This window comes from Cervus elaphus, chromosome 17 (genome assembly GCF_910594005.1).
Source record: "Cervus elaphus chromosome 17, mCerEla1.1, whole genome shotgun sequence".
In the NCBI taxonomy this organism is placed as follows: domain Eukaryota; kingdom Metazoa; phylum Chordata; class Mammalia; order Artiodactyla; family Cervidae; genus Cervus; species Cervus elaphus.
Window position 1 is genome coordinate 2,965,948 of NC_057831.1, and position 12,111 is coordinate 2,978,058.

Sequence of the window (12,111 nt, forward strand, 5' to 3'; positions counted from 1 at the left end):
CCACGGGAGTGGAAAAGCTCAATTTTCATTCCAATCCCAAAGAAAGGCAATGCCAAAGAATGCTCAAACTACCGCACAGTTGCACTCATTTTACATGCTAGCAAGGTAATGTTCAAAATCCTTCAAACTAGGCTTCACAATATGTGAGCTGAGAACTTCTAAGGGACAATCTAGATTGAGAAAAGGCGGAGGAACCAGAGATCAAATTGGCAATATTAATTGGATCACAGAAAAAGCAAAGACATTCCAGGAAAACATTTCCTTCATTGACTACATTAAAGCCTCTGACTGTGTGGATCACAACAAACTGTGGAGAATTCTTAAAAAAGATGGAAATGCCTGACCACATTACCTGCTTCCTGTGAAACCTGTATGCAGGTCAAGAAGCAACAGTTAGAACCAGACATGGAACAATGGTCTGGTTCAAAATAGAGAAAGGAGTACCTCAAGGCTGTGTAATGTCACCCTGCTTATTTAACCTATATGCAGAGTACATCATGCAAAATTCCAGGCTGGATGAAGCACAAGCTGGAGTCAAGATTGCCAGGAGAAACATCAATAACCTCAGATACAAAGATGACACCTCCCTAATGGCAGAGAGCAAAGAGGAACTAAAAGCATCTTGATGAAGGTGAAAGATGAGAATGAAAAAAACTGGCTTAAAGCTCAGCATTCAGAAAGCTAAGATCATAGCATCCAGTTCTACCACTTCATAGCAAATAGATGGGGAAAAAGTGGAAACAATGACAGATTTTATTTTCTTGAGCTCCAAAATCATTGTGGATGGTGACTGAAACCACAAAATTAAAAGATGCTTGTTCCTTAGAAGAAAAGCTATGAGGAACCTCCACAGCCTATTAAAACTCAGAGGCATCACTTTGCCCACAAAGGTCCATATAGTCAAAACTATGGTTTTCTCAGTAGTCATGTATGGATGTGAGAGTTGGAGCATAAAGAAGGCTGAGCACAGGAGAATCGATGCTATAGAATAGTAGTGCTGGAGAAGACTCTTGAGAGTCCCTTGGACAGCAAGGAGATCAAACCAGTCAATCCTGAATGAAATCAAGCTTGAATATCATTGGAAGGACTGATGCTGAAGCTGAAACTCCAGGATTTTGGCCACCTGATGGGACAAGCAGACTCATTGGAAAAGACCCTGATGCTGCAAAAGATTGAGGGTGGGACGAGAAGGGGGTGACAGAGGATGAGATGGTTGGAAGGCATCACTAACTCAATGGATATGAGTTTGAGCAAACTCCAGGAGATAGTGAACTATAAGGAAGTCTGGAGTGCTGCAGTCTATGGGTTGCAGAGTCGGACACGACTGAGTGACTGAACAACAACAAAGGCATAAAGTTCTCAGTAGAAAATTACAGGTCTCAAGGCCTCTTATCCCTTGTACAAACTCTATAACTTTTCTATTTTACCAGTGAAAAAATGTAAGGGCCAAAAAAAAAAAAAAAAAAAAAAAATGTAAGGGCCAAGGATGGAGGTTTGTCTAGGGCTTCTGAGTGGTAAAGGACATTGCTATCCTTTGACACTTAATTTTTTCCAACCTCATTTGTTACTGACATCCAATCCCACTGGAAGTAATTTCTGCACTGTAAATCATTTGTGCAGTGCATTCTTCTGGATGCAGTTGATGACACTAGTCAATGTTGTTTTTGTCTTCACGTGGGAAAAGAAACATTCGTCCATATACTGAAAACTAATAAAATGCTTTAAATCCATTATACATTCTCAACTGAAACAAAAAGGTACAACCTGAAAGTTGAGAATTATGTTTATTTTGTGGACATACAAAAGACTTAAGCCCAGAAGACACCCTGTTAGATAACCCCAAGGGACTGATCTGAAGATGTAAGGGATGAACCAGGATATATACATATTTTTGAAAAAAAAAAAATCAAAAAACAAAATAACTACCCCCACCCCCCAAAAAAAAAACAGGTAGTTGAAATTCAAAAGATGATTGCTAATGAAAGAAAACCAGACATCTCAAGCTAATAAGTGTAACACTTCTGTGAGAGGGAAGATGCCACAGTCTAGGCACCCTGAAATCATTCATTTGATGTGCACTTTAACTCTCTAGGGCCAGTGTCAGGCTTTTCTCCGTCCTGAATCCTTTCCAGATGCACATTCTGGGGTTGCTGCAGTGGCTGATAGTTTGAATGCTAAAACATCCCTTTGCTTACTGATGTAGCAGTCAATATTTTTCATTCACAACATCAATTAAAAAAAAAAAAGAAAAGGAAAGAAAAAGAAAAAAGAGTACAAATATAGAATCAGACCTCCCTGGGGTGACATGCCAACTCCTATCTTACAAGCTCTGTGATCTTGGGCATGTTTATTAATCTATCTAAGCCTGTTTCTTTGTGTGTAAAAGAGGATAATGATACTCTGTGTGTGTAAGTTGTGGCTGACTCTTTGCGATTCCATGGGACTATAGCCTGCCAGGCTCCTCTGTCCATGGAATTCTTCTGGCAAGAATACTGGAATGGTTAGCCATTTCCTTCTTAGGGGATCTTCCCGACCCAGGGATCAAACCCAGGTCTCTGGTATTGCAGCCATTTTTTCATAATTTTATACTTCAGACTTACTTCATCTTATTTAGTGCTTTATACATAATGCACAATGCTTGGAATAATTGTGTTTTTATATTTATTTCCTATGTTAAGAATGATGTTTTTAAATTTATTTACTTTTTAATTGAAGGATAATTGCTTTACAGAATTTTGTTGCTTTTTGTCAAACCTCAGCACGAATCAGCCATGAAAGTGAAAGTTGCTCAGTCGTGTCTGACTCTTTGCTACCCCATGGACTATACAGTCCGTGGAATTCTCCAGCCAGAATACTGGAGTGGGTAGCCTATCCCTTCTTCAGCAGTTCTTCCCAACCCAGGAATTGAACCAGGGTCTCTTGCATTACAGGCGAATTCTTTACCAACTGTGTTATCAGGGAAGCCCATGACAAACCTAGACAACATATTAAAAAGAAGAGACATCGCTTTGCCAACAAAGGTCCATCTCGTCAAAGCTACAGTTTTTCCAGTAGTCCTGTATGAATGTGAGAGTTGGACTATAAAGAAAGCTAAGCTTCAAAAAATTGATGCTTTTGAACTGTGGTATTGGAGAAAACTCTTGAGAGTCCCTTGGACTGCAAGGAGATCCAACCAGTCCATCCTAAAGGAGATCAGTCCTGGGTGTTCATTGGAAGGACTGATGTTGAAGATGAAGCTCCAATTCTTTGGCTGCCTGATGCGAAGAGCTGACTGATTAGAAAAGATCCTGATGCTGGGAAAGACTGAGGGCAGGAGGAGAAGAGGATGGCAGAGGATGAGATGGTTGGATGGCATCATAGACTTGATGGACATGAGTTTGAGCAAGCTCTGGGAGTTGGTGATGGACAGGGAGGCCTGGCATTCTGTTGTCCATGGGGTCGCAGAGTTGGACATGACTGAGTGACTGAACTGAGCTGAAGTCACTTGTTCCACTTGTCTGAATTACCACCCAGGGAAGCCTGTTCATATTGCTCTTAGACATTTTAAACTACCTAATGGACAATTTCCTGGTGGCTCAGATGGTAAAGTGTCTGCCTGCAATGCAGGAGACCCGGGTTCGATCCCTGGGTCAGAAAGATCCCCTGGAGAAGGAAATGGCAATCCACTCCAGAACTCTTGCCTGGAAAATTCCATGGACAGAGGAGCCTTGTAGGCTACAGTCCATGGGGTTGCAAAGAGTCAGACACGACTGAGTGTCTTCACTTCACTTCACTTCAATGGACAATTCAAGGTCTGGAAAATGAATTTCATATAACTTCCTCCTCTTATGGATTGAAATATGTTCCTTTTGGCGTCTCTTCTTTTCTCAGCTACTTGTAAGGCCTCCTTAGACAACCATTTTGCCTTTTTTGCAGATCCAGAATTGCAATTCTCTGCCAATCTTGATCCATCTTGCTGAAGAAACATCAGTCATTTCTTTCACATCAACATCAATATGACATCTTCTACTTTCTTCGATTCCTGGTTCTCTTTAAAATTCCAGTTAATTTGCTATGCTCATTGTAAAGCCTTCTTTACTCTCTATCGTTTTCTGTTTAATATTCCTTTGGTTTATCTCTCTTCTGTAGTGCATGCCTGTGCTACAATTCAGTTCTCTACTAAAGTACTTATCCTTTGTTTTCAACTCGTCTTTTCTACTAAACTGTTAACTACTTAATGGCAGGGCCTGTGTTTAAATCACCTTTCTATCTGCCCAGTTCATGATGTGAGCACGGGCACACTAGTCAGTGAATGATCACTGAGTGAACAAATAGGCATCTGGATTGCTCCCAAACCTAGGCTTCTGGTCTTGACCTTTCTATTCAACTCCTCTCAAAAACTATGGGTAGTTTTCAATTGTCCAGTTCTTCTTTAAATTCAACATCACAAACTCATTATCTTGTCCAAGTCCTTCATGGTTATTAGTAATGTCAACTTCTTGCCAGTTTTCTCAGTTAGACAGTTTAGAGGACTTTGATTCTTCTGGTGCTCTGGATTTCCTTTACTCTGTTTCACTGACTGTATCATTCATTAAGACTTTTGACACTCAATTCCTGGAAAACTCAAGATTTTTTTGGCTAACTGGAGGATCCCTCTGACCCAAATTTTTTCTCTGCTTAAAATTATACTGCACATATCTGCAAGATCATCATCAGTGAAGCATCATTTTATTCATATCCATGTATTATTTTATTTTCCATTGAATTTTGTGCACTAAACATGTATATGACACATGCCATTCTTTTGTATAAAACCTTAATTAATATTCATATGAACTAAATGGATAGTTGAGTCTTGACTGTGTGGATCACATCAAACTGTGTAAAATTCTTAAAGAGATGGGAATACCAGACCACATTACTTGCCTCGTGAGAAACCTGTATGCGGCTCAAGATGCAACAGTTAGAAGCAGACCTGGAACAACAGCCTAGTTCAAAATTGTGAAAGGAGAACTTCAAGGCTATATATTGTCACTCTACTTATTTAACTTATATGCAGAGTATATCATGCAAAATGCCTAGCTGGATGAATCACAAGCTGGAATGAAGATTTCTTGGAGAAATATCAATAAACTTAGATATGCAGATGACACCACCCTAAATGGCAGAAAGCAAAGAGGAACTAAAGAGCCTCTTGATGAAGGTGAAAGAGGAGAGTGAAAAAGTTGGCTTAAAAGTCAGCATTCAAAAAACTAAGGTCATGGCATCCAGTTCTATCACTTCATAGCAAATAAATGCAGAAAAGTTGGAAACAGCAACAGATTTTATTTTATTGGGCTCCAAAATCACTGCAGATGGTGACTGTAGCCATAAAATTAAAAGATGCTTGTTCCTGGGAAGAAAAGCTATGAGGAAACTTGACAGCATATTAAAAAGCAGAGACAGCAATCACTCTGCCCACAAAGGTCCGTCTAGTCAAAGCTATGGTTTTTCCAGTAGTCTTGTATGGATGTGAGAGTTGGACCATAACAGACGGCTGAGAGGGGAAGAATTGATTGCTTTTGAACTCTGGAGCTGGAGAAGACTCTTGAGAGTCTCTAGCATTGCAAGGAGATCAAACCAGTCAATCCTAAAGGAAATCAACCCAGAATTTTTATTGGAAGGACCGATGCTGAAGCTGAAGCTCTGATACTCTGGCCAACTGATGTGAAGAGCTGACTCATTGGGAAAGAATCTGATGCTGGCAAAGACTGAGTGCAGAGGAGAAAGGGGAGACATTGGTGGTCTTCGAAAGGGGAGATGGTTGGATGGTATCACTGACTCAATGCACATGAGTTTGAGCAAACTCCAGGAGACAGTGAAGGGCAGGGAAGCCTGGCCTGCTGGAGTCTATGTGGTTGCAAAGAGCTTAGGCATGACTGAGCAACTGAACAACAACAAAATTGAGATAGTATTTTTACCTCCATTTTATAGATAAGGAAAATGAAAGTTATGCCAGGCTTTCTTTCCAAATCAGTTAAACCAACATGGCAATAGTACAGCTAATATTCAAACACAGGTCAATTCAGCTGGACATACTGAGCTTAATTTGTGCTTAATCACTGTATTAGCAAGTATTACCTGGATTTTAAATTCCTGCTTCTGCTTGGAAGAGTTCTATGATACATCTTGTCAGTCTTTAGCTTTCTATCACCACTGAACTAGCAAATTCTATTCCACATTTCAAGTATCTCTATCTCCTGTGCATTGACCTTTTCATTTCAGTCAAACGGTAAACTCCTTAAAACCAGAGACAATGTATTATTCTTGTCATAGGTTCTATGAAGGTCTGGTACAATGGAGAGCACATAATGAAACTGCGTGAACACTGATAGTGTCTTAGGCACAGTCCTTGGCACATATGCGCGCTTACTAAATGGTCACAATGATTACTATTTATTATTATCTGAGGGGCTAATACATCAAATTGAAGTTCTAACAGAAAAAAGGGAAAATTCTTATCTCTTCTTCAATTTTAAGAACTTCTTGCTTGCCCCTCTTAAGACATAGAGTAATGGTTTCTCAGGCCATTAGTCATTTCAACCCCATTCCACCCTTTCTATGAAAGTGTCAACTAAAACATCAACAGACAGCAACATGTTTCCTCCACGATTAGTGCTCTTTAAATTGGGAGCACTTTGGAGAAAACAAACAAAAATATGAGCCATAATTTTGGGGGTGGATAGTCATTGAAGGAGTCTTTTGGGCCTAGAAAAGAGAACAACAGTCTCAAAGGCCCCTTGCTGAATCATCTAGCTTCGGAGAAAACAAAGCATAACTTCAGTTCCATCCTGATGCTCAAGGCCAGTTGCATCTATCTGGGACTTATCACCCCCTGTCCGGAAACCTACCATCCCCTACACCTGCCCAGAAGACTTATCACCCCCTGCCCAACTACAAGTGTCATCTCAACAAAAGAATACTCAAAATATCCCGCCTGATTGACGTTTCCCTTATCGCTTCCACAAACCTCCCTATAAGTATGAAGCCTCCCTGATCTCTTTCGGTGCTCAGCCTGGTCGTTAGGCTGACTGTTGCCCCTCCTTGCCTGAATAAAGGTAACCTACTTCTGTTGAGGTCGTCTTTCCTTTTCTGCCTCGCAGGAACTATGCCTTACAGTCATTGTGTTTGTTGCCTATCCACGGCTGTAACTCCATTTAACTTTAATAAAGTTTCCTGTAAGTGTTGGTTCAAGGCTTCGTGACTCAAGTTTCCAATGTGCAGGGCCTCGCCCCATCAGGCGTCTCCCCGTTCTGCCATATCTCCTTCCCATCTCAGCCTCCATGTAACTGCCTCAGACCTGGCAGCAGGAAAGTCTGTCCATCAGGCCTCTCAGAGGGAGCGGCGTTTCCCAGGACGCAGGGAAACAAGCGGCTTTAGGACCGTGCGGTTCCGCGTGCAAAGGCCTTCGGACCGCCCCGCTTCCAGGGATCGCCGGTGCGTCCCGTTACGTCACACGCTTCCCGGAAGTGCCGCTGCGTCGGCTGCGGCGCGTCTCTGGACGGCTCCGCGTGTGGTTACCCGAGCAGCGCGTGAAGCGGGCCTGTGCTTCGTTTCCGGAGCCGCTGTCGGCCAGGTGGTGCGTCTCCCGGCGCGAGCGTCCTAAGTTTGCGCCATGGAGGTGGTGGAGGCCGCCGCCGCTCAGCTGCAGACACTGAAATTCGGTGGCGCCGGCGTCGGAATTGGCCAAGATCTGGCCGCGCCGGCTCCGGACCCCGCTCCGGTCGCAGCGCCGCCGGCGGACGAGGGGGCCCCGGAGTCTGCGGGCGAACAGTCGCCTCAGCTCCTGCCGCCGCCGCTCCCGGGGCCGCCTCCGGAAGGGAGCGGCCTGGAGACGTCGGACTCGGACTCCGACTCAGATTCGGACTCGGACAGGTCGTGCCCCCGGCGGCCGGGCGCGCGGGGCGGCTCTGGTAGCGGGAGGCCTGGGCCGAGGAGGCAGGAGGGCCTGGGAGCCGGGCGCGTCCCTCGCTGCCCCTGCGGTGCCCCTGGGAGGGAGCGTGGCCGTCGGGGCCCTTCGTCTGAGGCTGGGGGTCCGAGTGTCCTCTGTGGACAGTTTGTCGTTTTCAGTTAGAATGTATAAAACCTGAGACTGGGAGCTTATTCCCGTGACCACTCGACGTGGTGTGTCCTTGGGGTTATAATTTAAAGTTTGTGGCAAATCTTTTTCTCAAGTTTCTCTGGTTGAACCAGATAAATGGAGCATCAGATAAAGGATTTTCTCTTTTCAGATTGACTCCTGGCAGTTTTGTTAGTTTGTAGAATTTCTCTGGTGATGAATTTTTCTTTAAATTAGGGGAAAGTGATTCAACTATTACTACCTGCTTTGCGTAGCTTTTTTGAGGCTTTTCCCGCCCTACCTCCTGTCTTTTATATAGGAAAGTTCTGTGGTGGGAGGCGAGTTCACTGAACCAGGCTGAACCTTGTCTACAAGTGTTTGAGTGTATTTTATGCCATGCTGTGTCGGTGAACAATATAGACACGATCCTTGCCTTACATTCTGGTGAGAGGGACGAAAAATGAAGTTTAAAAAAAAAAAAAAAAAAGTGAGTTGAAAATTACAAGGAAGGAACAAGCGAAGCACTTGTAGTAGGAGAACCCAACCAGGTAGGACCCTCTGGCCATGTTAGTTTTAATTCTAACTGCTAGAGAAATTTGAAGAATTTTAAGCAGATGATTTACATACTCAAGTTAGCATTTTAATGTTTTACTCTGTGGAGAAGGAACTGAACTGTGTTCAAGAGTGAAAGCGGAGTGGTTGGCTTGGTGTGAAAGCGATGGGAAAGATGGTGTGTTAGTCCACCGTGTGACGGTGTTTGGATTGAATATTTTGAAACTTCCCGGATTTGGATCGCTAATAGATGTGGTAGTGGCCTACGAAGAGGGGCATCAACTGGGTGGATGGCGGGGCTGTTTACTGAGATGGGGAGAAACCTTTCTGGGATGGGGGCTGTAAACCAATAGGAATGCTAAATTTAGAGAGTTAATTTGAGATTTCACTGTCAACAAATTGGAGATGTCAGGGAAGCAGTAGGAGGACAGTTCTGGTGTGGAAATGTAAATTTGAACATCAGATTACAGGTAAAACTTACTTTAACCTTTTTTTTTTTTAAAATTCGTATTTTTAAATTTATTTACTTTTAATTGAAGGACAATTGCTTTACAATGTTGTGTTGGCTGGTTTCTGCCGTGCATTGACATGAATCAGTCCTAGGTAGACATTTGTCCCCTCCTTCTTGAACCTCCCTCCCACCTCCCACCCTATCCCACCCTCTGTACATCAAACTTTTTATTGTGGACATTTTCCAACTCAGAGTAATATAATGAATGTACACATAGCCATCACCAAGTTTGACAGTTTCCATTATTTCCTAGCTTTATTTCGTTATTTTTGGCTGTTGTGCAGGCATGGATTTCCTCTAGTTAGGCGAGGTTGGGGGGCGCTGCTGTTGATTGTAGTAGGTGAGCTTCTCATTGTGGTGGCCTCCTGTGGAGTGTGCAAGCTAAGCAGTGGTGGTCCACTGGGCTTACTTGCTCCACAGCATGTGGGATCCTCCTGGGCAGGGGACTGAACTCATGTCCCTTCATTGGCAGGTGGGTTCCCAATCACCGGGGCACCAGGGAAGTCCCCTTAACTTTGTTTTACCTGACATTTCTAACTTTTTCTTTTAACTTGATAGTTTTAAAACAAGTCTCAGACAGCATGCCACCTTCCCTGTAAATTCTTTACTGTGCATTTCTGATAAAATACTTTTTACATAACAACCATGCTGTAGTAGAGTGAACCCTAATCCCTTAATGTCAGCTAATAGCACTCTGTATTTAGATTTTTCTAGTGGAATAGGAGTCATATTTACCAGTTTCATCACTGACTGAGCATGCAATACTTTGATACAGTTCCAAGGTTTCTACCTCTAGTGAGGATTCAGGACTAAACAATTAAATGCAATAGAAACTGAAAGAGAGAAACAGAACTAGTAGGGAGAATGCACTGTTTTTAACTTGTGAGTGTGTAGGTCATTAATTCGGCAGTTGTTATTAAGAGTTTAGGGGTGGAGCTTAGGGATATCAAGACTGAAGATTTAGCAGTTATCTGCACATCGGCAATGATTGAACTCTTTGGAGGTCATACTTGGAAAGAGTACCGGAGAGAAGAGAACATGAGTATGGGACTTGTAGAAACAGCACATAACAGGAGCTGAAGAGGGTACCAGCAAACAATCCAAGCTAAGAGGATAGTTTTTTGCTCTGAGAATTGTTGTGGAAATCAAGGGCTAAAGGGGTTTTCAGAGAGTGGAGTGTTTAGCATGGATGGTAACTTGGAGAAGTTTCCAAATTGAAGACTGAGAAGAAAGTCTCTTTGCTTTGATCTGATCCTTGGTAACTAATAAGACAGGTGCCTGACCCAGGATTCTTTTTGGTCAGTGATTTGTCACATGCCTCAGATTGATGGATGACATAAGAGCAGTTGTAAAAAGAGGGTTTGGGTTAGAGCAGGGGTTTTGTGATCAGTGGATTAGAGTGCTTTCCAAACACCATAGTCAATTTCAAAATGCTAGCTTTTGAATTATACCAGCAACCATAAACATCTAGTAAAGCAGATATTTTCTAGTTGAATAATCATGTTTTAATACCATTGTAATAATGCTTTTGTATTGTTTTCAACTTTTTCTTCTTTATAGTGAAACAGATACTGATAGTTCAAGCTCCTCCTCTTCCTCATCATCGTCCTCGTCGTCTTCCTCTCATATGTCCCTTCCTCCAGTTCTATCAGATGGAGAAGATGACTTACTAGTTGAGAAGGAAAATAAGAATTTTCCTCTTAAAACAAAAGATGAGTTACTTCTTAATGTAAGTACTTAGATTTGTTACTAAACTTAATTTATGTGTTCTAACATATTTTATGATACTGATATAATCTCATTTGGCCTATATCTGCTCCATGAATTTGAAGACCATTCTCAACTTTTACTGGTCTTACTTTTGCCATGCCTTGACTTTCTTAAGTGAAAGAAAGAATTGATTGTGAATAATTTCTCAGGTTACTTCTAATGCTAACATTTGATAATGTGCTAGGCATCTAGTTTAACTTGCTGCCTTTCGTTCTGACCTTCCCTAACAATTGTAAAGATGTACCATTCTTTTTTTGGGAAGGGGTCCAAAACGCAGAGAAACTTTAGTTCAGTAGCAGTTGAAACTATTTTTTTAATCGATTGCATTTGGAGAAATAGAAAGTAAAATTAGGTCAGTTGCACTTTTGAGGATTTCTGTTTACTGGAAGATTTTGGAGTGTTTTTATTACAGTTGGAGAAAACTTGTTTATTGTGGATTATTATTTATTGGCATTTGAATGCATGGTTATTTCCTCTTAGACTGTATGCTGTTCCTAGGAGGTTAATGATAGTCTGGTTGAAGCCTTATGATATAAGAGGAAAGTCTTTTCAGAATTTCACAGTATGGGCTGTATTGCCATGTTTATTCTTTCCACTCCCACGTGTAATTTTATTTACTATTAATGTTTTAAGAAATTTAATGGTCCCTAATTATAGTTATAAAACACTTAAACCAGTGAAGTAGTAAAGCAAGATTTGAGAGAAATTTTTTTTAAAGCCTAGGAGACATTCAGGAAGCTTTTCATGACCATACTGGATTGATATTATTTCCTTTTTCTTTACTCGTAATAAGAAATTTTCTATCTCAATATGCCTGTGTATTGAGAACCCTGGAATTTGTGTGCGAATTCATCAGTGGTTTATGTTTCCATACTGCAGACCTTAATCCCAGTGGTTTTCTTACACAGAGGCTCTCCCAACTTGTGATTATTTTCTGAAGTTATTGGCAGATTTGTTTGGTCTTATCCCTGTATCTTAATCACTTTTCTACTTAAATCTCTCTTAGAATATAAGAATCAACAAATAAAGGATCATAGTATTTTGGTGTGTACATGTGTTTTGTTTTCTTATTTATCCTACTAGATCTGAAATTCTTCCTTGGGAATTCATTGAAATTTAATGCAAAATCTTAGTCAATTTATTTAGGTATTTTTCTGGATAGAGTGCCCATATTTTCATCAGAAAGTCAAAAAGAGTCTGT

The 12,111-nt window shown here is 41.6% G+C and overlaps 1 protein-coding gene across 1 annotated transcript in view; it reads left to right on the forward strand.

The window, feature by feature from the left end:
* The first annotated feature begins 7,496 nt into the window (after positions 1-7,496).
* Positions 7,497-12,111, forward strand: part of NAF1 (nuclear assembly factor 1 ribonucleoprotein) — a 43,407-nt gene continuing 38,792 nt past the window's right edge. The window contains exons 1-2 of the mRNA XM_043871172.1: positions 7,497-7,893; positions 10,701-10,869. Coding sequence (XP_043727107.1) covers positions 7,634-7,893; positions 10,701-10,869 — 429 coding nt within the window. The 5' untranslated portion in view covers positions 7,497-7,633. The remainder of the gene's footprint in view (positions 7,894-10,700; positions 10,870-12,111) is intronic.